Source organism: Perna viridis, chromosome 7 (genome assembly GCF_037379345.1).
Source record: "Perna viridis isolate PV_CMFRI_1.1 ecotype Kerala chromosome 7, ASM3737934v1, whole genome shotgun sequence".
NCBI classification, from domain to species: domain Eukaryota; kingdom Metazoa; phylum Mollusca; class Bivalvia; order Mytilida; family Mytilidae; genus Perna; species Perna viridis.
In genome coordinates, this window is record NC_142451.1 from 16,000,537 (window position 1) to 16,028,536 (window position 28,000).

At 31.8% G+C, this 28,000-nt stretch overlaps 2 protein-coding genes across 5 annotated transcripts; both read right to left on the reverse strand.

Moving 5' to 3' along the window:
* Window positions 1-2,879: 2,879 nt before the first annotated feature.
* Window positions 2,880-13,025, reverse strand: LOC148611527 (uncharacterized). Of its 3 annotated transcripts, none has more exons than XM_088592178.1 (15): window positions 12,925-13,025; window positions 11,973-12,025; window positions 10,834-10,952; window positions 10,146-10,298; window positions 9,469-9,515; window positions 8,074-8,111; window positions 7,343-7,470; window positions 6,450-6,602; window positions 6,125-6,171; window positions 5,856-5,902; window positions 5,237-5,358; window positions 4,625-4,777; window positions 4,032-4,078; window positions 3,350-3,389; window positions 2,880-2,960 (listed from the first exon to the last, which is right to left on the reverse strand). In XM_088592178.1, the coding sequence occupies exons 2-14, from the start codon at window positions 12,023-12,025 to the stop codon at window positions 3,357-3,359; spliced, it is 1,140 nt and encodes a 379-aa protein (XP_088448304.1). In that variant the 5' UTR covers window positions 12,925-13,025; the 3' UTR covers window positions 2,880-2,960; window positions 3,350-3,356. The 3 variants fall into 3 exon arrangements, with proteins under 3 accessions (XP_088448304.1, XP_088448305.1, XP_088448306.1); XM_088592179.1 differs by having other exon boundaries at window positions 12,969-12,989; XM_088592180.1 differs by lacking the exon at window positions 10,146-10,298.
* Window positions 13,026-20,491: 7,466 nt separating this feature from the next.
* On the reverse strand, window positions 20,492-27,819 carry LOC148611528 (uncharacterized). 2 transcript variants are annotated; one of them, XM_088592182.1, is made up of 7 exons: window positions 27,726-27,819; window positions 24,137-24,194; window positions 23,133-23,260; window positions 22,135-22,287; window positions 21,752-21,798; window positions 21,274-21,337; window positions 20,492-20,555 (listed from the first exon to the last, which is right to left on the reverse strand). In XM_088592182.1, exons 2-6 carry the CDS (start codon window positions 24,187-24,189, stop codon window positions 21,278-21,280), a joined length of 441 nt encoding a protein of 146 aa, XP_088448308.1. In that variant the 5' UTR covers window positions 24,190-24,194; window positions 27,726-27,819; the 3' UTR covers window positions 20,492-20,555; window positions 21,274-21,277. The 2 variants fall into 2 exon arrangements, with proteins under 2 accessions (XP_088448308.1, XP_088448307.1); XM_088592181.1 differs by lacking the exon at window positions 27,726-27,819 and adding an exon at window positions 26,147-26,223.
* Between the last annotated feature and the right edge of the window lie 181 nt (window positions 27,820-28,000).

The window sequence follows — 28,000 nt, forward strand, 5'->3', positions numbered from 1 at the left end:
CTTCAAGTAGTTTAAAGCTATTTCAAGAAACTTTTCATTTTGCCATACCTTCAGCTTAAGGCTAAAAACCACTAATTCCACTTCCCATAGGCTTCTATGCTAATTTCACAATATTCAATGGCTTCTCTGGACTTTACCTTAACTTTAACCTGCAGAGGACTATATATCAGCATGAATCTACATATGTCAGCTCACAATCCTCAGAATGGCATGTGGGGTTAGCAGACTTGCAGTGCAGTACTGGCCACCGGAAGTGAAGGGTCTATAAATAGCATGGGAAATCCCAGTGTTTTCACAAGATAGGGGTATATTTAAAAATCATTATGGAGATTAGGCTTCACATCACAAGAAGCAAAATGCACCTATAAAATGTACAGAAATGTTTTTCCTTTCAGAAACTGTTTAAATTTTTTAAATAAGATGAGAACTTTTTTCACAGCACTATGAGGAACAGGGGTAATTTCTGCGTAGGACTATTTTTGCGTACGTTCCAAATGCTCATTGGTTGAATTGGTGGTCTGTAACCTAAAGGAAAACTATTGACCAAACTTTACGACAAACGTGATGACTTTTCATTCAAAATTGTCAACTTTCCTTTCGTCTGTGGCAACATTCCTTCAGCACCTGCGTATGGAGTGTTCATATCACAACTCATACGTTATGCCAGAGCTTGCCGAGACTAGAACACAGACTTTTTGTATCGCGCTAGTATTCTAACAAATAGGCTTCTGGAGCGGGGTTATGTTGCTACAAGATTGAAGTCATCACTACAAAGTTTTATGGTCGTCATCATGAACTCGTGGATCGTTATGGTGTATCCATCTGCACCATGAAAACTGATTTATTCTACGGGTCATAGTTTTCCTTTCCTCGTTTGTCTACCCCGGACTTGACTTTTTTATGAGCAACTCGGCGGATGTGTCTAGAAAAGCAGAGGGCGCTTACCCTACCAGTGCACCTGGTCCATGCTCCCAGTTTTTAGTGGAGTCCGAGTTGCTCATTTGCTTTTGTAACTTTGTATGTATGATTTTATTTATTTTATGTTCTTTGTTGTGTATGTCTGTTTTCCATGTCTGAAAACAAAACAAAACAAACAAAAAAAAAACAGACCATTTTATATTTACTTGTAAAATATAATTGTCCGGTTGTCATTTCCGCTTTAAGTTAATGTCAACCTTTAGGCGAATGCTTTCATTTTTGGTAAAAATGCTCTTCATTTGCAATACAGAATGAAGATTTCCCATAAATACTTAAAACGAGGAAAATTACGAAATGATCCATGTTTTTTATCTGTAAAAATGTTTGAACCACGGGATATTTTTTACAGAGCTTGAAACTTCTCCGGTTTTAAATGACAACGAAATTCCTTAGTCAAGAAATACACATGTTCCAAAATGACACGCTTTTTGGGTACGCATTAAATTTCTTTTTAAAAAATTTTGGGCTGTCGACGGGTATTTGTAATCACTGATTCCAGTGCTTTCATGAAATGTGATTGAAGGAGTATAGAGAGATATTTTTGCAGTTTTAAAATACAATTAAATTATGAGTAAATATCAACGCTGTTGTTGATATCCTTCTTGTTCTTGGTCTTTGGAGTTCATAAATTTACAGGTGCTATTTCAGTAGTGACATTAGTAAGATTCACTGAACAATACGGTGACATTAGTAAGATTCGCTGAACAATACGGTGACATTAGTAAGATTCAATGAACAATCTTGTGTGTACTGTTTGAGCTCGTTCAGTTATTTTTTTTGTCTTAATTTCTTCAAGACTGTATTTCGAAGGAAATAATTCCTTTTAAATGTGTGATCGTAAATTTAGTTTTCTTTCCATATATGGTAGTGGATGATATTCATTTCTTCTTTTAATATCAAGATGTCCAAGAACGGTAGTTTTTTTGCCATCACAGTTCATTGTAAACTTTATTGGTGCATGTAGTTTGTGAATGATATTGAGAAATTTGTTAAGGCCTTCTCGGATTGTACCCAAAATATAAAACAGTCTTGAAAGAAACGTTTCATATTTTGTTTTATATATACTTTAAACTCGTCATCCCATTACATGAGAATTTCTTATATCTTAGTGTATATTCTCTAGAAATATCATCACTAATGGTGCATACGTGGGCGCAACTTGTGTTCTTATTGTTGTTGGAAAAATAGTTTTATTTTCAAAAAAGTGTTTAACTTTCAAGTACAAGCTTTAGACCTTCAAATATGAAACCGTTAAAGTATCGTGGAGCTATTTGCTCTTGAAATTTTTCTAATTACAAATGGTTTGTTACGTCTATTATAGTATTTATATCCGAAATATTGTTTGTCTGGAAAATTAACTCTTGATCTAACCACTGCCTTTTTTCATTCTTCAAAGTCAAAGATAATGTTGAATTTATTGCATAGTCATCACTTCAGAAGTTTTATGGTCGTCATCATGAACTGGTTGATCGTTATGGTGTATCCATCATCACCATGAAAATTAATTTATTCAACGGGTGATAGTTTTCCTTTCCTCGTTTGTCTACTCCGGTCTTGACTTTTTTATGAGCAACTCGGCGGGTATTTCTAGAAAAGCAGAGGACGCTTATCCTACCAGTGCACTCCTTAGTGGAGTCCGAGTTGCTCATTTACTTTTGTTACTTTGTATGTATGATTTTAGTTACTGTATGTTCTTTGTTGTGTATGTCTGTTTTCCATGTCTGGTCTTTGTCCCTGGATTACATTCTTTTGATTACCGCTATAATCTTGGTTCCCTTGATTACTCTTTCTGTTACTTCAATCAAATATTAATCATATGACAGTTGGATGAAGATCAAATGTCAAGTTCATATCATTAAAGAAAATTCTGACTGTATGAGTCGTTTTAAATGTGAACAATCTAACATATTATACACTTTATTCTTCACTTAAATGCGATGGGATTTTAACGTTTGTTGATCGTTTCGCTATGAACTGTCGACCTTTAAAAAGAAAGAATCACATTTAAGTATATGCCTTATTTTCTGTATATTTATTATGTTTCCTTAAACTATCATAAATAAATCATAATAAAGGATGCATATATAATATAAATAACACCGTCCTATTACAACTACGGTTTGTATTGATAGAATAGAACACATGATTAAACTAGACAGAGACACAAATTATTTTCTTTAAGCATATATAAATTGGTTTAATCAAATCAATTTTTTCCTGGTTCATTTATATGTGATAATCAAGTTCAAGATTGATCGTTCAACGTTCTTGGCACAACAATGACAATGTTAGTTTTTATTACTTTTTAACAATTAAAAAACATAAGCTAATTCTTCAACACTGCAATTATATTATAATAAGTAGCTGATACCTATTTCTTAGTTTGATTGCCTCTGAATAGCTTGTGCAACCTGAAAAGAAGACATTTGACATTGATCCATGCATGTTGAACCATGACCATGTTTTCTGTGGCACGACAGGCAGTTTTTATAACCAATTTTCATATGAATGAATTATAAGTTTTTAAGTGACGGGACTGTCCTTGTAAAACTAGAAGGATTCTACTGTTGGATATGGGCAGCAAAGAGAAAATTATATTTCACAAATCTCAAGACTGTATCTTCAAAATCCCCTATCCATCAACAAAAAGAATTGTAACGGATCAAAGACTTATTTTCCATTGCAAAACTGTTTCTATTTTAAGAATTGCTATTTAAACATGTCAATAAATTAAAATCAATAGTCATTTTAGAAAACATCTCTAGTGGATTTTTGTTTTGGAAAGAAATTTTGGCATTTGCCACCCCTACGTTTTCCATGGAAACACTCTTAAATTATCTATACTTAAACACATTCTTTTTATATATAGTATGGAAGGTACTGTTAAAAAATACAAATAGGATGAACTAAATGTAATTCGAAGTTCCTTAGTTCCTTCAGAAGTATTACTCCGTCGATAATATTGTTATTAACAGTTGATGTATTGCCCTCTTTTTCTGTGAATAACTGTCATTCTAAATACTATATAATTGTAATCTTCCTTAATTACATACCTGTTGAAGATTAGCTTTAAGTTCAGTTTCTGATACTAAACCATCCCCTAAAGTATAAGACTAAGCATTAAAATGGTTATCATTTCATTGAAACCACAAAAAAGGATTTAACATTTTTTTATGACTTTAAATGAAAAAGGCGTAAAAATCTTTTCGCTATTCTATTAAACTGTATTTCTTCTCTTAAAAACTTATGACATAAAATTGTCATCTTAGTCATGTAACATGTAAAATGTAAAGAAGGATAAAATAAAAGTAACAAGTACTATCTTTAAAAAAGATAACCGACGCAGTAAAATTTTGTTCTTTTTACTTATAAGTTTATGAATTTCATTCAAGAAAACATCAGTATCAGTTATCAGTATTTTGCCAATCGGGAAAACACAACTGCTATCAGGGGACTTGCGTTTCCATGGAAGAGCGTCCTTAAGGTCAAAGGGTAAAAAGCGAAACTATACCGACTGCGTCGGGAAAAAAACACCAGTAACAGTTGTTCCAAATAGATAGTACGAATGTTCCGTAATTGACATCGATAGATATCGAACGTTATTCCTGATGGACTAATTAAAATTAATAACATTAAATTAAAATACCGTCTCCGTCTGCGTTTTTGGCGACTGCCAACAGATCATCATGTGGTATACTACAATCGCTATCAACATCACTGAATACGAAAATAGCCCGAGATAATGCAGGAGGAAAAGCAGAGACAGTAAAATACTCATGGCAGGTCACATTTTGGTCGCCTAAAACAAATTTTATATAAAATTTGGAATTTTTACAATCATGAAATCAATGATGTCAATGATATATATATATATCAATTAAAAAAAAACAGAAGCACGTTTTATATGAACGTTTTTTTAAAAGGTTGTCTATATGTGGATTAAAGTTCGGTGTGATAGTAAACACAGAAAGATTATGATCAGGAGATTCACAAACATTTACATGACAGACTTAACAATACAAATAACACAAATTAATTAAATGAATAATACGAAAAAAAAGGGCAAGTGGACTCCGCTAGAAACTTCGTATTTGGTCTAGGTACACAGGTAGGAGAAGCTATATCTGCTATCATAAAACATCCGCCGAGTTACAATTATGCTTTCAAATCGGGGTAAAAAAGAATAAACTAAATTTTGAACAAATCTTTTCTCATTTATTGGCGTAGAAAAAAAAGAATACTGGTGAGTGTAACATACCATTTAGGTCTAAAGCAGTTATAACAGTGTCCCATTCACTGCTGTCGATTTGCCCATCAGAGTTTCTGTCGATACCCACGAAATTGGTATGTGTTATGGCACTTAAGTTACCCAAGTTTTGTCTTCGAAAGAATAAAAAATGGGGCAAATCATACAATTGCAGTATTACTAAGCGTAAAAGACTACAATAGATTATTCAGAATTCCTTTTAATCGTGCGTATCGAAAGAGATGATTGTTTGTACAACTATTCTGGAATAATTCTCATGTATAAACGACATTAAAAGAAAGCTACTAGTAATTAACCAAGTCCGATGCGTACGAGGTATGAACGATTGGTTGAATCCATTGGGAGTCTAAACAGTTACTAACAATGCTTGCATACGAGTTGTCAACTTTGTTCGTTCACAAATTTATACTTCCGTTTAAACTTGACACCATATTTTTTAACTTGAAGTGAAAGGTTAATTACAAAACATGTATAGATTACATTGATGAAGATCCGCAATTATATTTTCCAAAATTGTGTTTTTTTAAATTTTTTTTTATAATATCACCTTATTAATGTGCTTTTCAAAAGCAGTGAAATGTCTTTGGAAGATTCAATAACAATGTCTTACCCGTGTGGTTGTTGATTGTTAGTAGCATGTTGCAACAGCTTCATCATCTAGAAATAACAGTTTTATATTTTATTTAACATTCGGAGTAATGGTTTTATGATGTTTTTCTGTCGTTTCCCCTAGTAAAAAATATTCGAGAAGCACCTCCATCACCAACCCTGATAAACTGTGAAATTAGCAAAAAATTAGAAAATATTCTAAATTTGACGAACATTATCATAGTTAAATAATATTCTCATTAGTATCTACCGCGAATTCTCCAGACCTACCTTGATTAAGCTTGTTTGGAATTCTTGCTCGGAAATGGCATTGTCTCCTTAAAAAGGCAAAGGAAACAATTCATTAGCAAACTATAGAGCATTTTGAATATCATATAAATATATGCATTCTTTATTAACCATTTGACCAAACCTTTCCAATTAAGATGTTCACTAATAGAATACAAATATTGATATTTCAACAAGTCTTTACTCGTCAGTACAAATTGTGGATGTTTTGATAGACAACAATATCCCCTTTAAATATCTAGAACGAATTTCGATGTATAGTATCATAATAAAAAAATGTTATGTTAGTATTTAATTAATGGATTACCGTCAGCATCATAGCTGCTTAAAATTGTGAGAATTTCACTTTGTGTCATACTACAATCCCCGTCTTTGTCAACATTGAAGAAGATGGTTCTGGACAGGTTTCTTGGCATGGTAGAAGCTATTATGTACTCGTGACATGTGATATTGGTGTCACCTATAGCATGTTAAGGAAGGAAATAAAATATTTCTGATCATTATTTTAAATTAAATACAACGAGTATGGGGTATTGAAGACATTCGACTGTCTACAGAATTATTTTTAAAGGCAATAGAAAGTATATCGTGTATATAAAAAGAACGTTAGACTGCCTTTAGAAATACTCTGAAAGTCAGTACAACACACTCTGTATAGAAGAAATCAGTGAATAGGTATACTCATACATTTTATGACTTAAGTCGACAATAGTACGATATCTATATTATGTCATATTCAAACCTCAAATCAGTTCATCTGTTTAACTGAGAAGAATTAAATACTATCTTCAGAGAAAATCATTTAGTTGATCAGCTATATTTGTTTCAAAACGCTTCGTTGTTAACACACACATGATTAAGATGTTCAAATTGTGTTGACAACTGGATCATTTCTCGTGCGATTTGAAAATTAGCAAACTACAATAATAATCTTCAAAGGACTTTAGATTCGAGAAGTAAGTCAAATCATCAGTAACAGGAAATAGCCTTAGTAAAAATAATCATTGTATATAAAGATAGCGCTGTAAGAATACGGTTTATATTCTGATTGTAATTCAAAATTTAAGGAAAATTAATATGCGTTTACTCAGGTTGCTCATTTGAGAAGTTTTATAGAGACGATAAACTTTTTGTAATGCATTTTTGTATCTTTCCCACAATTTCAGTGGAGGTAACAATCAGGAAACTTTGTATGCTTACCATTTGCATCTATTCCAGATAAAAAAGCAATTTGTTCTACAGTTGTAAAGTTGTTATCATGGTCTGTGTCTAGTGATTTGTATGAGCTTTGTGCCATATTTATTAGAGCTTTGCAACTTAATATTTGTCTGAAAAAAGAAATGAAATATAACATCCACTTTTTTAATTGTATTGAAATGTTGTACTTTATAGAGATCTAAAAACTGCATTGGCCACTAAGTATTTAACTCTTCGTAACGGGACTAAAAAACTTTTAGTGAAGTGAGAAATTCAAATAATGTTTAACAAAATTTTTTCATACTTCTTTGGAAAGTTTTTTTCTCAGATTTATCAGATAAAATTATTATCCAAAAAAAAAAAAGAAAAAAAAAATTATCAGTGATTATGGTGCATTGTTTATCATATTTTGAAAGCCGTAGGGCACACCAGTGTAAAGTTTCATAAAGAATCTCGAATTGAGATTTTCCTCAAATCTTTCCTCAGCTCTCACATTTCGACCAATCAAATAACTTAAAACGGAAAACCTTGAGGAAAATGGCCATTTGAAAATTTTCAGGAAACCCTAGCTTGGTGCTTTTAGGCTAATACAAATTTTCAAGCAAATGGAGTAGTAGACTGGTTCTCGATCGCAATATTCAGTATGACAGTGTTTGGCTAGTAGCTAATACCTGGAACGTAGTCCCGGGCACCAGGATAATGGAGTAGGTGTTTGATAACTCATTTGTATTTACCTTGCTTGTGGATCTGTACCATCAATTATTGCTAATACCTGGCAAAGGCAATCATAAACATGTGTATTATACCATAAGTACTCAACTATCTAGTTAAAGTGAACCAGCTCATTGTATTTTTGAAAGATACTAGAAACATATGTGCTTGAAAAGGTAAACAAAGTCATTAGATTTGGCTATCATTTAAAAACATATAAAATTAAGTTTATTAACAATGAGATGACGGAGTCCTAGAAATCAAAATTATAGTTTCCATTTACGGTAGTAAACCTGGGAAACAGAGGTATTTCAAGTTCAAAGGTTTTCCTTACTAGAACGTTTGATTGGTTACTGATTTCCTGAGTCTAAAAATGATATTAATCTAAAAGGAAAATAACTCTAACTTCTGGAACAAAGATGTCTGCTTCTAGAAACATTGCTCTTTGTCAACTAGGAAATTGAAGTATTGATTAAATGTTTCAAATGGGTACATTTTGTTTTTTTTTGCAAAGAGTAATCAAGGGAACCAAGGTTATAGCGGTAATCAAAAGAATGTAGTCCAGGGACAAAGACCATGGAAAACAGACATACACAACAAAGAACATACAGTAACTAAAATCATACATACAAAGTAACAAGTAATCGAGCAACTAGGATTCCACTAAAAACTGGGAGCATGGACCAGGTGCACCGGTAGGGTTAGCGTCCTCTGCTTTTCTAGAAACACCCGCCGAGTTGCTCATAAAAATTCCGGGGTAGATAAACGAGGAAAGGAAAACTATGACCCGTTGAATAAATCAGTTTTCATGGTGCAGATGGATACACCATAACGATCCACGAGTTCATGATGACGACCATAAAGCTTCTGTAGTGATGACTTCAATCTTGTAGCAATATAACCCTGTTCCAGAAGCCTATTTGTTAGAGGTCTAGCGCAATACAAAAAGTCTGCGTAGTTTCGGCAAGCTCTGGCATAACGTATGAGTTGTGATATGAAAAAGAGGTTTTTATATTGGCAAAAAGCCATGTTATTTTGGTGAACTGAAAGCTCAGTTACTTTTTTTTGTAACATAAATAAAATTAAATCTTATATATAAATCCATTTTTAGTGAATTTGAATTATTCAAATATTGAATATTCAGTTGCTTAATTTAACGTTTTATGAAAAATGACCCTACAATATCAGATATGGTGCAATTGTTTATAGTCCCTATTGTTCAAAATCTGCATAACAGAAATTTGTTAGAAGATTGTTATTGTAATATCATGTTCAAACTAATTGAAAAATGAATTATAGAAAAATGTACATCATATCAACTACCTTATATCAGCGATAACGTGAAATGAATTATAACTAATAAACTTTAAAATGGGTCAAAGGCGAAGCAAATAGCTACAAAATAGTGTTTACTGTACCTCTGTGTAATGTTTTACAAACTCTCTTTGGGTAACCATATTGTCAGCTAAAAAAAAAAAAAAAGATAGGTTTGAGTATCATTATTACTTGAGTATTGTAAATGTATTAATTTTAGCAGAAGGCAGAGAAGCGTGAAAAATATAACCACGAAATTGACAGAAACAATGAACGACTATAAGAACCTATAAAAATTGTAAAAAGAAGGTAGAGAAATAAAAGAAAGAAAACAACAACAACAAAAAAAAAAAAAAAAAAAAAAAAAAAAAACACCGAGTGATTCATCTATCACCCTTCTTCAAAACTTTTTCCAATAAATGTGAAGAAATTTTTCTTTTTTTAAATGTTTTGTGTAGCTTTTGAACAGAAATAATTTTTAATTGATCAAAATAAGATAGTCATATATTCGTTTTTGAGGAATTCATCTGAAGGTTAACAAAATAATAATTTTGTTTCCCATTACAATTAAAATAGAGTAGATAGATAGCAGTTACAGAAATTTATTTTTTTATCACATTGAGTCTATAGAGGAAACATTTTCAATTCAACAATGCTAATTGGAAAATGACAAAAATCTTAAGGGTAACTATTTTTATCTGTAAAAAAAAGATAAGTTTATAGGAGACGCACACCTGTTTTAATCTGGACTAGACTGGTACAGAAAAAATGATATACAAACCATCATCATCCATTCCTAGGAACAAAGACTTAACATAGGCAAATTTTAAGCTGCATGTGCATTCATTATCATAGAAATCGTAAATCTGTCGTGATACTGCCTGTGACAGAGTTGATGCACCGATGTATTCCTGGCATGAAATCACATTATCTCCTACAGTAGATATCAAGTATTCATAAGAAAATTAAAAAATACAGCCCATGTTTGTATATACGGTGTTGATAAAAGTGTTCACTAATTTTGGTACAAATATAACTTGGTACATAGAAAATTCAAATATCGTTAAAATAATGAAGAGTCAACAATACGTCCAAAGTCAAATCCATAGATTACATATCAAAAATAAAAATTAGAAAAATTAGAAAAAAAAAATACGTGATTTAAAACACCTCGAGCGAAAAGGGCAGACAGTAGTGATATTATGGTTCCAGTGGAGCACTCTAAATGTTAATAAGTTTAATGTTTACAATTTAATTGAGGAAGATAATCTACGACATGGTATTTACAGAAAATGCAGCATAGCTATATGCTTGAGACTTCACAAACTAAAATGTGAAAAACAAAAGGGACCATTTAAGAGCTATTGTAAAAAAAAACACAAAACAAAAACGTATGTGTAAAATAGCTCAGGTTTTCTTAAGGTTACAAAAATGAAGGTTGATTGTAAAGAAAATTGTAAAAAATGTACCATTAGTATCAAATGAGTTGATGGCACTGCTTATCTCGCTTTCCTGAACGGTACCATCATGGTTTGTGTCCATACCCTTGAACGTCTGTAATCCAATGGCATTTATATCTAGTTTTGCGCTGCAGGGGATACACATTTTTAAGATGCTATTTTAACATGACCATCAATAACATTCTTATTATTTGAATTAACAAAACTATATTACTACTAATTGACACTGTACAACTGTATACATTAAATTGCACGAAACAAACACGTCACCAGTACTTGCACGCATTTGTAAAACAAACAACGTTTTCTATTTAATATTATTGGCAGAGGTATTCAAAATTTCAAAATATATCGTAATTTCATTGTTGTGTCTGGTTCATTGTAAATTCGAACATGTACTACTGTAAGATATTAACATGATTTGGACGGATACGATCCATAAACAAATCTTAACTGATTAATTGTTTAGATAAGTTTTTGTGGTAGAGGGCTATCCTCATCTAAAGCAAATGAATTATATCTTTACAAAAAAGGCTATCACGTTTATTTATTTCAAACATAATACAAAATTCGAACATTCTATCACTTAGAACTCAAACTATCAAAATGGCGGCATATGCAAAGTGCCTTCTAATGTCAGGGTTAAAAACATAGAAATATACAAAATGCGGTTTAATGAGTTTTATGGTAGAACAATTAAGCTTAAGCGATCTTTAGTTCTCTGTTACATATATTAGAGAGTGTCAATAGAAAACACATACAGTTGCTTATATACAACAAATCATATTTTTACAAACTTTCATCTGTTAGAAATAACAAAATTATTTTTTTACAAAATGAATGTTGATTTGTGATTTACTGTAATGGTGAGACTGAAATAAATTACATTGAACCAATATAAATTTTAAAATGAATGGAAATATATCCTTGATCTATTAATAATGTAGTTGATTCATAATGGAACTTTGATCATGTTTTCTGTTCATATATCATTAATATTTGATACATATAACCCCTGTTCTTTCTGATATTGTAATGAGTTTAACACACTAATGGAACAAATACGTTATTGGGATAAAATTTACTCTGTGCAATCTAAATTAAAGGATCTGCCTGGTTTGACATAACTGAACTGAAAACAAAAGTACCTGTTTACATAGCTAACAGAGATGACCACAACAAATATAGAGACAGGTAACATCTGAAATACAACAAGTCAAGCAATTAGATTCGAAAAGAAATAATCGAAAAGTGTATCAACTACACATACGTAAAAAGACGATATCCCTGCCGCAAACAGTTTATAGGGTTAGAGAATTTTGCAAATCGTATAAGATAGAAATCATCGTTAGAAAGTTATTTCAAATTGACAACCCCTACAATTTGAAATATGATTTCCAAATCAGGTTTAATTCGGGGTTTCAGAAATAAGTTAATTATTGCTCTTAATGAAATAATAATTTAGTTTTTAGTTATGTAAAAGGAAGAAGCCTGAAAAAACTGTCAAGATTTTTTAATAATACACTTCATGTGTTTCATATAACTATGCAACTTTATCAATACTATGTTTCAATGCGCTTTTTTCTTTCATATCATATAAAATGTCGAAGTCAAAGAATGTCATTCCAGTTATGACATTCTTGGATAGTAAACGTTCAATTATTTTACCTTCAGTAACAGTAATTCATATGGAAATAACATCAAGTATTAAATCATAACAGAAGATAAGCTTTTATGTAAAGAAAGTAAATTGTGAAAGAAAGAATTATTTAAATATTGAAATACTTGTGTAAATTATAAAAGAAAACACCAGATACACAAATTTGAAAAAGAAAAACAAGCTGGTTAAACGATGATCATTGCGACCGAGAATGCGACGTAGTGTTGACTATTAATATACAACATATAGCATATGAAGTCTGTAGTATTTGAATATACAACGCCAAATGTATTTTAACTGCGCTGACCGATAAAAATATATCAATATCAGTCAGTTTTATGCAACACAAAAGGGCAATTCCACAGAGTATATGGTAAAGAGAATCTACAGTAGACATACTTAGCAAAGACAAGCAGCAAAAACAATATCATTGATCTTACCTTTAAGTAAAAATACGAATGAATGAAATGAATGAAACTCTTACATTAATTAACGATTCGTCTTAGACAAGTATTTATTCATTTTTCATCGGTCAAATGTCAGTTTGTAACATCTTACGTGTAGACCTTTCCGTCTAATGACGTCTGATAAGAGAAGTTTCCATCACGTTTATTTTTGTTATTCACGATTTCACCGCCTGATTTTGATTTCGACGAAAACAATAGCTGCTTATTTTAAATGTCCTTTTACACGTTTTGCGTCGGTTTCTGTACCACTGTTGTCAAGTGTTTTAAGTCCAAAAGGAGAAACCTCGATAAGTATATTAATTAGAACGAATTAAAATAAACGCTAAAAAGAAAAGTGCAATTAAAAAAAGCATTGACCAATACTGAAAATAAGTTGTAAATAAGTTGTAAATAGAAAGTATGCAAGTAGGGAAACATTGATATACGTATATGATGTTTTTATTGCTCAATATTATGCTCAGTATTACAATGGACCTGGTAAATTGTAAAACGTGACTTAAATTCAATCATGGAAGTTAAGATGAAGTGGCATGGCAAAATTAGTGTTATATACGAGGCAAATCCTTTAATATAACAATTTAAAGAACAACTAATGCTTTCGATCAAAGTACATTAAGTAGAACTCTCTTTTCTAACTATCCTATCTAGATTTCTGTACTGTTTAAACTTATTCGGTAAATTTTGTTTAGCTTGCTGACGTTGGTATTTCGCATTACATAATAAATTACACATGGAAAGAAAGAGAATGGCTATAAATTTTTATGTTTATCAGTGCAGAGTTAAGAAAGATTTCAAACAATATTTTTCCGCTTTATAAGATAGCTTTTTATGATATTTTATATTTTACTCTATATTTGATAGAGTTAAAATGAAAATATTTATCTTAGTCCTTATTTTTGCACCAAAGGTTCAATTTAAAATAGTGATAAGAAATGATGATGTAGTTTCAATGTAAAAACTGAGGCGATATTCCTCGTATTATACGTGGTAGACGGTGTTGGATATGGCTTTCTACTTTCTTTTTCTTGGTTTTATCTACATCTTGTATGTATATTTTGTTATAACACTAATATTGCTGTACTTATGTTTTAAGAAGTAACCTCTTTTCTGCAAAATAACAACTTTGAAAGTCCAAAATTCAAAAATGAATATCAAGAGGACCAAGATTCGAGAAGAAATAAAAAAAAAGAATGTAATCCAATGATAAAGACAGGACAGTGAAAACAAAAACACACAAGACAGAACATGAAATAATCAAATAACATGTACAAAGGAAAAAAGGTAAACGAGCAATTCAAACTAAATTAGAAACTGTGATCATGTAATAGGCACAACGGGTAGGTAAGCGTCCGTTGCATTTTAAAAAAACACTTGCCGAGTTGGTCGTAAAAATGTCCGAGGCCTAATTTTATGAAGACTAGCACGGTACAAAAAGTCCGCGTAGTTACAACAAGCCTGGCATAATGTAATAACTTAATTCGCAGGTGCTGACGGAGTGTTACCGGAGATGAAAGCTCACAATACAAAATGAGAAATCATCAGGTTTTCTATGTAGTTTTGTCAATAGTTTTCCTGTATCATCGATCTCTAAGTCAATGAAAAGATATGAGGCTGACTTCATAGTGTTTATTGTGTCTTCTTTTGTCTATAATTCTTTGGGTTGAATGCAATATACAAAATCCCAGAAACTAAGATTCAACACACCGATATTTGCAATTATTTCATTATCGTTTTTTCAAAATAATTTATCGCAAAGAATGATATTAAACAATGCAGTGTTTCAAAGCTGGACAAGATTAACTATTATTCCTCATTTGTGTTCCCGATAAAAATAGATGGAAAATATAAATATTTGTTTTCGATCAATTATGAACTGATTTCTTGCAATCAATAATGATCAATATTTTCAGACGTTCTGATTTTAACAGAATTCAGGAATTTTATCATTTTAAAATTCGGAAATCATCGATGATGTACTTTTTTCACGAGACTTTGAAAACATAAATAAACTACATGATATAAATCGACGTTGTCTAGTCTCTTATGTAGAGTAGTGCTAGCTCTTAAGATTTTTTGTTTGGTTTTATCAATTAAAATTTTTTTCTGAAATAAGAAAAACGGTAAGTGACTGTTCTTGTTATCAAATATAAATGTCCGACACAATCGACTCTTAAAAAAGTACATAATGCCTTATCATCGACAGTTCATACCATCCATACAGTTCGTAACCTACTAAATAATCGGTCGTCACTAAAATATGTATTAGGTGTAGTATAAATATCGTTTATAATGGGTTTTATCGAGAAACGCGGTATGAATAAAAGAAATAACATACTTTTTTTCAACCAATTTTGTCAGGATGAACACATCGCTAATAATAATGAAACACCGAAAACAAATGTAGATACATGTTCCTGCTTTTTATTTTAGTATGACGTACATGTGTTTCAAGGAGTAAAATCTCATCAGCAGCATTAGAACGAAATACTCACGAAGAATAAGATTTTTTAAAAGTGACAAATGATCATGATTTGTATTTTTCGGAACTAATTTGAATAATATAGTCGATTATTTCACCTTGTAAAAGGAAGGTCGATTTCCCCGTATAATTTCTGTGAATGAGTCGTGTTGTAATATTTATAAACATTTCAGAATTCTGTAAAATATAAATAGTTCTCTAACAAAATGCTTCTGTTACACCTTGCCTACTACAGTTTATTTATGTATAGTTTTGTCTTGTGCTGTATATTAAATTGAGTAAAACAAAAAATATCATTTTTTTTTCATCTTTTGACCTTTTTTTCTAAATATGCCAAAAATAGTTTGAAACATTTTTGAAATATCAGGAGAGATAAGGTATTTGATTAGTTAATTGCTTGTTATAAATGTTCGCTTGTTATAAATTTTCTCATAAGGTCATATGGTTTCACCTGTTATAAATTTTCGCCACTATTTTTCCGGTATATAGGCTAAAAACCACTAATTCCACTTTCCATAGGCTTCTATGCTAATTTCACAATATTCAATGGCTTCTCTGGACTTTACCTTAACTTTAACCTGCAGAGGACTATATATCAGCATGATTCTACATATGTCAGCTCACAATCCTCAGAATGGCATGTGGGGTTAGCAGACTTGCAGTGCAGTACTGGTCACCGGAAGTGAAGGGTCTATAAATAGCATGGGAAATCCCAGTGTTTTCACAAGATAGGGGTATATTTAAAAATCATTATGGAGATTAGGCTTCACATCACAAGAAGCAAAATGCACCTATAAAATGTACAGAAATGTTTTTCCTTTCAGAAACTGTTTCAATTTTTTAAATAAGATGAGAACTTTTTTCACAGCACTATGAGGAACAGGGGTAATTTTTGCGTCGGACTATTTTTGCGTACGTTCCGAATGCTCATTGGTTGAATTGGTGGTCTGTAACCTATATATTCGGAAAGTTCCTAGCTTTCTCTCTTTTATTTTGAAAATGCTATCTATAAATGATCGTTCACATCTAACAAAGAAGAACGTAAGATAAGGGACACTGACGACACTTCTACTTCATACACTGACCTTCGTACGCTTGTTATACGCTGGTTCATTTATTGCAATTCATCATATCCTTTTTTTCCATTATCCAAAATAGGCGACAAGGAAAGGGTTATTACTATATCCATACGACAAAAACGATGATTTTGCACAAAAAATTATAAATCTTCCATTCACAGCTCATACTTTATATGTAAGTTTAAACTCCTCTCGGTAGAAGTTAACATTATTTCAAAAGTTATACTGTCAGTCCCATGACCTCAGTAAATATTTTGATGTGTCCATCATCAACACGAGGAAGATTTGTCTAGAATGTCGTAGTTATCCTCTTTTTAACTCAGATTTGACATTATATGAGCAACTCGGTAGGTGTTATTACAAAGCAGAGGACGTTTACACTGCTGTTTCACTAAGTTTAAAAAGATATCTGTATGTTGACTTGGTACAAATATTTTTGTTTGCCTTTTAGCAAAATAGAACCATGGCAACAGTGTAATGATATTAATAATTTTGAATGGAAGAGTGATTTTTAACTCTTACAGAAATGTTGTAGAAGCACATATTTAAAAAATCAATACAAGCTTCTTCATACAATTATACATTCGAACACTCATCTATTTAAAATTGGTTATGTAAAATCTAGAAAATGTGGCTTTTGAAAAATATGTGATGAGACCACAGAATGCAATTTAACGAAAGTACATATATATACTAAGAAATTGAACAACGATTTGTATGATATTTTAAAGATTTTCTACTAAGATATAGCACTTGACAGAAATAACGTATTAATTGGTTGTATAAATAGATCTATTTAATTACAGCAAAACATTATGAATACAGATGTAAATTAGATATGGTTGAGCCAAACATAACTTGCTTAAAAGAATAGGTGAAATTTTATACGAGTTTTTATTTATTCAGTGGAAAAAAGATATACATCAGAAAACAGAAAATTTGTGGGTCCCTACTTTTCAGTTTTGTAGTACTTAAAAAGTTCTGATATATCTCTTTAATTTTGAAAATGCTATCTATAAATGATCGTTCACATCTAACAAAGAAGAACGTAAGATAAAGGACACTGACGACACTTCTACTTCATACACTGGCCTTCGTACGCTTGTTATACGCTGGTTCATTTATTGCAATTCATCATATCCTTTTTTTTCCATTATCCAAAATAGGCGACAAGGAAAGGGTTATTACTATATCCATACGACAAAAACGATGATTTTGCACAATTATAAATCTTCCATTCACAGCTTGTAGTACTTAAAAAGTTCTGATATATATCTTTTCATTTACTTTTGTTACTTTGTATGTATAATTTTAGTTACTTTATGTTCTTTGTTGTGTATGTCTGTTTTCCATGTCTGGTCTTTGTCCCTGGATTACATTCTTTTGATTACCGCTATAACCTTGGTTCCCTTGATTACTCTTTCATATTTTGTAATAATAAAAAGTAACGCTTCCGAGCTGCCATTGCATGATTTTGGGGTGTTTTTTCAGACTTATTGATTCCCATACTAGCCTTTGGTTGGTCCTAATGGTTGGCACTATCCTCTCTGATATGGTTTTAGATACAATGCCGGAAAATAGGGTCGGATGGGTTAGTAGAGATGAGTTTAATGAAAGTCAAGTCAAGTTCATTTGGAGTTTTACTCTTGAATAAATGAATTATTGTAACGACATAAAAATCGAAGATATCAAGTTAAGGATAAATAAAACACATGTAGAATAATAAATATATAGGATTACGAGTATGGATAACGATAAAAATGGAATATTAAAGGTAATTAGGAACCTTTTCTTGAAATGCGATTAGCTGTTTGAATTATTAACGCTTATATATTTGGAAATATTACACGGAGCTTAATAATCACTAAAACTGTGCTAAGCAGGAACTTTGGATTACTTGGTTACAAAAGCTATATAAACCGATCGTCGGAAAAATAAATGGGTATGAACTATTTCGTGACTTTCTCTTGTCCATGGTAAATAACAATGATTTAAAAAATACAAAATATTAACAAATTGGTATGCAAAATTGCCAATGATGCCGAAGTACTTTTTACCTATTTTACCGAGACCGGAAGTAGTATTTACCCATAATTCGCAACGGGCACTTTATATTAGGTAACCAGAAAATAATAGAGAACTCCAAAAGTTCAAAACAGTTGCCCATGGCAGCAGATTTAAAGTGGGTGAAATTTTCTACAAAATAACGTGAAAAGTGAAATTAATAACATAACAATCCTCTCCCTAAAAAAACAATGCAATACACACAAAGGTACTATTATTATATGAACATGGAGTACAGGGTACCTAAAAATGAAACGAGTTCATCCGAAACGAAACAAAACGAAACTGTAAAATGCGAAACAAAACTGTAAAGTGTGAAACGAGACTGTAAAATACGTAACGAAGCGAAACGAAAAGGAGAAAATAAATGCACGTGAATTGTAGCTATATACACATATATGTACTTGAAATAAATCTTTAGATGTACACAGCGATAAATATTCAAAAAAGATTTACGAAGATTAACGTATGTATATATATGTACGATTTATGGACGACATTGGGGCTAGGGTTTCTACGCAGTAATATATGTGGATGTATACCAGACATCAAAGCTTCCGCTTACAGAACCGTGGTTAGCCCCTCACTTAAATATGCAGCCACAGTTTGGGATCCATATTAATAGTCTCAATTACAGTCCCTAGAGAATGTACAACGAAATACATCAATGGTAAAGGATCTACAATTGGAAACCTAGAAGAATGCCGACTAAGATACATGCTAGTCATGATGTATAAAATCAACCATGATATGATATATCTACTTAACAACACAGAGGTGATGCCAGAACTCGGGGAAACAGCAACTATAGACGATTGCACATCAACCGAGACACCTACAAATTCTTGTTCTTTCCAGAACCATCAGGAGGTGGAACAGCCTTCCTGACAGTGCCAAACATGCTAATACCATCGTGGCATTCAAGGGGCATCTAACCAACAACATAGCTCCTCTCATCAGCCATAGACAGCAAGAGGCCATGTTTTAACCTGTACATAATTTGGTTTTAAAGTTGTAAATACGAAGCTTTTAGCTGTGTCCGAGTGCTACATTAAATTTACTCTCTAAATAAGAAGGAGAAGAAGAAGACGAAGAAGAAGAAAAAGACCTTCACTCTGCTATGGACATGAATAAGAGTAGTACATCTTTACATACATACATATACATACGTTAATCTTGGTAAATCCTTTTTGAATGTATATCGTTGTATATATCTAAAGATTTATTTCAAGTATATATATATGTATATAGCTACAATCCACATACATTTATTTTCTCCGTTCCGTTTCGCTATGTTTTGTATTTAAGTTTCGTTTCGCACTTTACAGTTTTGTTTCGCAGTGTATACATTTCGTTTCGTATTTTACCGATACCCAATTGAACATGCGTAATAGGCCACATATGCTACATTAGTAAAATAACAACTGTGTTTTTTCTCTGTTTACATGTAAAAATTGATCTATGAAAAATGGGAGACTTGTTTCATTTAAAAAAATCCTCTTGAATAAATCAGTGAGTGTGTGGTTTACATTATGGTATATACTATTTGATTTTGGATCATATATATTAACTTCAAAAGAAATTTCAAAATTTGTAGTTCAATCTTACCCTACAATAAAAACCCTATACATTTTGATCAGGTGAAGATGAAAGCGGTATAATTGTATAATCCTGACTATTTATAAACACATAAAATATGTTTTAAGAGGAATCTTGGTTGCTCGTTTATGCTTAAGATTTCGTATTTCTTTGGTTAATTTGTGGTTTTGAGGTTGTTTTTTTTTCGTTTTTGTTTCATGTCCAAGTCCATGAGTTTCAGGTTAAATGATGGTCGCCTTGTTTTTACGTATTGTATATATAAACTATGGTGTTTCTTGGCAAAAGAGTAATCACGTTGTTCAATGATCTACTAGGAAAATACGGTACAAAAATTTTATTTTTCAAAATGTACACCTTTGCTAACTCAGCATATCGTTATCTTCCTGAAATAGAAATGGAATCTAAATCAATATGATTAACATACTATAAATCGGGAAATTTTCGCGCCGTTTTTTTCTTGGTTTCTGCGATTAATCTGCTTCTCCTCTGTTTTAAATTTGTGATTGTTCCTCCAACAGTGTTTTAATTTTCTTCGAAAAATATCATTACTAATTAATTCCGTTTTCTTCCCACCGACGTCATTTTCAACATTATTCCATACAAGAAAAAAGAAGTCTTTCATTCTCTGAAGACTGCTTTAGGCTTTGGTGCAGAAATCAGATTTTCAAAGTTTTTCACATATTTTCCTTACAATCGAGATGTACTTTATGCCATATGAAAATCAATCGAAGCTTGATACAATTTGACGTTCCTCCACTTTTTGAACTGTATTACATAATCAGTGTACAAAAAAATGAATGAATGATTGAAAAAATACAAATTAATTAAAAAAGTATCTCCATAACGAGGGCAGACTACACAAAGATATGGACTATGGGTACAAAAGAACAATCAACTAAAAGATATAAACAATATTGTGTGATCCCTTTTGTCATACTGCAAAATAAGTTTGTGCATACAATATATTTTTCGGACAAAGAAGAATAATTTAAAAAATGACGTTTACTTATGTTTGATTATGGTTAGTCGTGTCACTTTATGATACGAACATCACATATTTGGCAATAATATTAAACAACTTCATTGTAAAGGCATACTTACTAAATTATCCAACAACTTGTCCCCCAGTATGTCCATGGTCAGTATGTCCAAGGTGTTTAATCAACTGTTCATTAAAATTTAGTAAAAACAAAATGAAAGTGAAGGAAATGAATATTTGCAGGGTGCCTTTATGGCCTTTAACAATTACCCTACCGGCGCATCTGCTACGTACATCCAATTTTATTTCATAGTGTTATTCATTTATTATTTAGTTGTTGATTGTACTCTCTTTTATTTGTGCTACTAATTTGTTTACATGGTCTAGTCTTTGTCATTAGAGTCTCCGTGCCAATTATAGTTTCTCGCATTTACTCAGTTTGATGTGTAAAATATTATTTGCAACTGTGCAGATATATCCAAGTTTCTCATTGTTTCTCCATGCTTTTTCGAAGTTAATATCATTCTACAGAATTCATAAGCGCAAAAATAAACAATTTAAACCCTGTCGTTCGTTTTAAAATGGTAATGTAAAACCTACCTGAGCATAAAAATGTTCAAACTCATGCTCCGTTACCTTTCCATCTCCTAAAACCATAACAATGGAAGGTTAGAAAGAAAATTGCTTGAGTAAACTCTAAACCAATCTCTGAAGTATCATATCCGTGTTATGTATGTAAACTGGATATCCTCATCAGTCCCAAGTTACTTGTAAATCAAAGTCACTTTCTAAAAATACATGTGGGTACGGGAAACTTTCTACACTTGTGCAGTCCGGAGATATTTAAAAAAGACATCTGTCGTCTTGAATGATTGAAGTTTGAATTATAAACTAATAAGATACCTTTAGAACAATTGAGAATTTAGTTTTATTATTGAATTTCTCAAAGTTAAACAAAAATGTAACAGAACATGAATTAATACCAGACTGATCCATTCGGGCCATGAGTGCCGTCACTTCTTGATTGGACATAGTGCAGTCACCGTTTGGGTCGAAATTAGGAAAGATTTGTTTAGCCAAAGTTTTGGGTGTTGATGTGTGGTTGTAGTATTCTGTACATTGAAGTAGTCCGTCACCTTAAAGAAAATTAAACAGCAAGAAAATCGTTAAAAGGGCGTGCTGGTTAGTTTGTATATATTTGAAAAGAAATTGTAGGGTAGTATTGTTTTAATAGCCAGGTCGGTTTTTTTGTATTGTGTTATTTTTATAATATAAATGATCTATGACAAAACAATGCAAAAGATTTATAGAAACGAAGCAGGTTAATAATTCTCTGTTATTTATAACCTTTTTTTCTTTTATAGTATCTGTATCTTCCAAACTTTGTATCATTGTTCACATAATAGAACGTAGCACTTATCGCCCTGACATTTGCCGTTTAAGATAGAATTAATGTATTTTATTGATCTATCCTTGATACAATGAATATCCTAAGTATATATTTCTGAAAATTAAAACACAGATGACGAGCGATAAAGACTGTTTAGGTTTTGTCATTGACCTGCGCAAAGAAATCGACGAGAAGAAAAACTCAAGACTTAGGTGTTTAAGTCTTCATTTGTCTTTTTTACCACAACCCTCAATTCATGTTCATTAATTCAATGAACATCTTTTTTGTTTTAGAATTCATTAAATGTATAATATCGTCAATGTCATTCACAGATTAAACACGCCATTAAATAGAAGAACGGACAACTAAAATCACAAAATTTTGATAGAAGCACTTTCGTTGTAGAATTTAAGAATTCAAATCTTAAAGGAAAAATATTGTAACTTTAATAGAGTTTTAGCCTCCTGTTTCATACAGTGAAAAATCTTCTTCATAAGTGAGAGCACAATTTTTGTTATTGTACCGGAAGCAATTGTCAGTGAGATAAGTTAGAATAGCTCAAACATAAATCGGTGTCCATCAAGTACCTACCATTGTCATCATTAGCTTTGATCAGAGCTTGCATTTCGTTCATTTCAAATATGTGATCATGGTTTACATCTATCTCACGAAATGCATTGGCTATCAACACATTCAAGTCTTGACCATGAATCTGTTGACTAAAAAAATGTCTTTTGTCAAAATCTCGTCGCAAGTACAATAGGCCTTACATTTCATGACCATAGTTGATGTTTTGAAACATTAACACCGCTATGAAAGCATGAAAAAATGTCAGACATTCAAGTGTAAGATTTCAACCTTTTAACGAGGCTCTGCCGAGTAGGTGAAAATTGAAATATTACCTGAGGATGTCTAAGATATGCTAGTTTTTTGCATTTTTAGTGTTTTGTTTATTTTTTTTCTCACTTTTGAAGTTTATATTAGTTCTTTTGTAGTTACAGATTGTCATAAAACGTTTCATTTTCATTGTGATGTCACAAACATCTCGTGTTTTATCTCACCCATGAGTGAAAATTGTAAGTTCCACATGAGATGAAGTTGAATATCGCACAATTTCGACAAAAGTTATTTCATTTTAACACAATAGCATACCAACCTTTATCGAGAGTGAATATTAGAAAATTTTCGCATTATTCCTAAGGATACAGATACGGTCGATTCAAAGTTTGCATCTACCATGGCGAAAGTAATAGCGCATTGTTTGCCTTGTTCCGGGAGAACAAGGTAAGAATCGTCACAACGTCACTTTCGACCAATAAAATTTTATCGACAATGCGTCACAATCACATAAATAAATTACAACGTGGAATTTATCATATCACTAGTTCATATCACGTCGTCCAATGATGTGATATCGCAAAAAAACTAGTCGTCCAAGAAGTTGTTAAAGCGACCAAATCTTAAAAAAGGATATCTCACATAACTAAAGATAGGAGAATTTCCGTCCTAGTACATTAGGGTTATATAAAAGTCTATGTTATTTAAGCCAATTTTAGTCATTATTTGAAATTCTTCTGTTACAAGTAATATCTTACCTATTGGCATATCCAAATACCAGTAATACACATGTTACGACGAGACTATTCATTTTGCCTAAAATGTTTAGAAAAGCAACATTAGCATTTATAAAAAACACACAAAATATGAAAAAAAAAAACATCCTCTTTGGCATTGAACAAATCCTAATGGCATAATATATTGCTCAGATAAAACATGTTGCTAAACCTATAAAGATAAAATCTTTTACTAGCTAATAACCTATAAAGAATAAAACAATCCCATTAAACCAACTGTGTCATTTGTTACGTCTGAAGGGCTGCATTGATACAGCAAAATGCTTCTTTAGTTAGGATCCAGAGTAGAATACAAGTAATGAAATAGATTGGCTGTCTGCCGGTGAAGTGTTCATTCAAATATTATTGGCAGACCCCCCTCCCAAACAAACACACACGTGCACACTTTCGGAATTTCTAGTTTATTGTATGTCTAGGAATTATTATTGTCGAACTGTACACCTTGTTTCCGGATAATTAATAACTAATAGTAAATCTACATTGGGAATTACAAAATACAAATCTCTGTATACATTATGCCTGATCAATTTTTCATTGAAAAATCATACTTTACAAGACCTTTTTACCTGTTCCAAGATAAGTCGGGCAGTTGGTGTCTACGCCTTATAAAGTCAATTGACGCGAATTATATTTAGAAAACAGAAGTACTATACATCATTTGTGTGATTTTTAGCTACCATTATACCTCCCATTTACGAATTATTTTGTCGCCAAAAAATTAACTGAAGCGTTTTTTTAATTTTGGACTACTTTTTATACCTCAATGAGGCGAATATCCATTTTTTATGTTTTTGAACCTTCGAACTTCTTCGTACTACAAAACTAGGTATATCCACATTTATAGGTATTAACATGCAGTAAAATATCGCACTTTTAGAATGGTTTATAAGGAACTGCGGCAACACTTATTGTTTTGAAGTTAAATGAAAAATATGTAGCCCCTACCCGTCGGAAAATCGCTTAAATTGACATATTACTCTAGTTATGCTTCAGTAAATTATTTAGAAAACTAAAAAAAGGGAAATTTTGAAATTCTGAAAAAATCCCCTTTTTAGCTAAATCCTTTAAACTCAGTTTCCGCTATATAGATGACGTACTATCGTTAAACATTCCTAGTTTCGTGCCTTGATACATCACTTCTATCCATAAAGGACTCGAGATAAAGGATGCTACAGACACTGTGAAGTCAGCTCATATCTTGACCTTCACTTAAAGATCGATGGTAAAGGAAAAAACTATAGGGCAAACTTTACGACAAACGTGATGACTTTTCATTCAGAATTGTCAACTTTCCTTTCATCTGTGGCAACATCCCTACAGCACCTGCGTATGGAGTTTTCATATCACAACTTAAACGTTATGCTAGAGCTTGTCGTAACTATGCAGACTTTTTGTATCGCGCTAGGACTTCTTACAGTTAGGCTTCTGGAACAGAGTTATGTTGCTACTAGATTGAAGTCATCACTACAAAAGTTTTATGGTCCCCATCATGACCTCGTGGATCGTTATGGTGTATCCATCTGCACCACGAAAACTGATTTGTTCATCGTGTCAGTTTTCCTTTTCGACTACCTCGGACTTGACTTTTTATTAGCAACTCGGCGGGTGTTTCTAGAAAAGCAGAGGACACTTTCCCTAACGGTGCACCTGGTCCATGCTCCCAGTGTTTAGTGGAGTCCGAGTTGCTCATTTGCTTTTGTTACTTTGTATGTATTATTTTAATTACTTTATGTTTTTTGTTGTGTTTGTCTGTTTTCCATGTCTGGTCTTTGTCCATGGATTACTTTCTTTTGATTTCCGCTAGAACCTTGGTTCCATTAATTACTCTTTTGCGATTTTATATTAATTGTAACCAAAAATACTTTATTTCAAGTAGAAACACAGTAAATACAGAAATCTTCACTGAGGCCCTCAACAGTAAACAAATACAAACAATCAATAATACATTTTTTTAAATACACGCTAACGTACAGTCACACAAAACATCAATTCTGTTTGCTGAGTAAATAGCATCGATCAGATATGTTGGTTTCATCATTTTCTTGTTTGTGAATGTATAAAATATGAGTTTCGGTAGTCTGTGAATGAGAATTATGTTTGATACTGAGACCAGTTTTCCAGGGTGAGGGATAATATTTTAATTTTTTTTAAAATTCTTTGTTGAAAATTAGTTTTTCGTGGTTAATTCATTTAGAAAAATAAATGATAGCAAATTTGAGACCTTTTCGTTGAGCAATGACTTGTAGAGTCGAATTTATTTGACATTTTTCGGGAAAATCCGATTTTTTGCATTTTTGATAAATTCTGGCTATGCAAATCGCCACAAGTCATCAAAAGAACCCAAGAAGTATTAATTGTGAGAAGACAAAACAGAAGAAAAAAAAAACAATTAAGACATTTTTAACTGAAACATAAATGCTCTTGGGGTTTTGATATTTAAAAAAATGTGAAATTTAAGCGATTTTTCGTTGGAGTAGGGTTACATTTTATTCATTTTACCTCAAAACCCTTATCTTGGTTCACTTGATTACTCTGACAAAAAAGAGGTTATGTACTGGGTGCAGTTATTATGATTAGTGTCCTCTCCGATTTTCTAACATCTTCAATCGATTCTGACTTTGTTTGGACAAAGGAACTAGTATCGAATGGATTTACAGCTAGTTGAAATAGACCAGATATAAACAATAAATATAAATTGTTTTTTTTTTAGATACAATCAATCCGTATGAACACTTTCAAAACATTTAAAGCTACATTAGCTGTCATTTTCGTAAATTTTTATTTCAGTTGAAATATACCTTATCTCTGAATTATTTTTACTAAATGTACTTTTCCTGTATAACTTCATTTGATATCCACAGATAAAATGCATTAAATATATGAAATTGGGGTCTATATATTTATTATCTTGCAAGACAAAAAAATCGACCTAGATAAATCCGTATACATGTGACTTCTTGTGACCTTAATCCGCGCATGTGCTGTAAGGGTCACCTCTTCAATAACAAATCTGATTGCAAAGTGAAAGTGGTTATTCAACGGTAAGGCAGACCGACGGACTCAATCAGTAAAAGAAAAAAGTTCGAATATTACGCAAGGATCCTTTTGAAATTTACCTATTGTAACATAATGTGGCTCAAATATGGTCATTATTTATTTGAAAACTAGTCAAGAAGTAGATGAAATGAAATGAAAACAAGACACGTGCTTACCTGTGTATCCCCTATTGTTATTTTGTTTTACAAAATTTAAAGTATTTTTAACCCAGGTGAATGAACTGTCGGCAATCGTCGGAAGTAATGGCGAAAAATAATTAAATCAGAGCTATCGATCTTCTCTGATTTAAAAAAAAAACCTTGTTTTCACAATATTCTGTAGGTATTATCGACATTTATTGCTTCAATTGCATTACTACAAACTTATTTCATTGAATCAGCAAAAATCAGTAGAATCAAAAACTGGACAAATTTGGCAGCTAATGCAGCTTTAAAATCAAGCCGAGAGCCAGTCAGTAATTACATGTATATTCAAAAATAAAACAATGACTTACCTTGTACAGTGGGTGCTATTGTGACTATAATCTTATAATTTTACGCCTTTTATGGAGGAATCATAACCTCTGTGCAATTGTCGTTATCAATGCATGCATTACATCAGTGTTTAAAGTTTTCGTTTTAAGTAGCTCTCCAGCTAAGAATCATGCATAATGTGATACATGGCTGGATAGCCTACATATTTTTATTTTTGATATCCTGTTTAAAAAGTCAAAGTTAACAGAAATTATCGTATAACCCCTTTTCATACGAGATATTAATCATAAAGAAA

Bases quoted from the DNA above. Each gene is read 5' to 3' on its own strand.
- LOC148611528 (XM_088592181.1), bottom strand. From the start codon at position 26,213: ATGATGAAACCAACATATCTGATCGATGCTATTTACTCAGCAAACAGA. The intron at 23,261-24,136 runs GTAAGATATTAC...ACATTTTTTTAG, and splicing joins GTATTTGGATATGCCAATAG to TCAACAGATTCATGGTCAAG. The intron at 22,288-23,132 runs GTAGGTACTTGA...ATTTTCTTTAAG, and splicing joins CAAAGCTAATGATGACAATG to GTGACGGACTACTTCAATGT.
- LOC148611527 (XM_088592178.1), bottom strand. From the start codon at position 12,025: ATGTTACCTGTCTCTATATTTGTTGTGGTCATCTCTGTTAGCTATGTA. The intron at 6,172-6,449 runs GTAATCCATTAA...TGCCTTTTTAAG, and splicing joins AAGCAGCTATGATGCTGACG to GAGACAATGCCATTTCCGAG. The intron at 5,903-6,124 runs GTAGGTCTGGAG...TGTTATTTCTAG, and splicing joins TCCAAACAAGCTTAATCAAG to ATGATGAAGCTGTTGCAACA.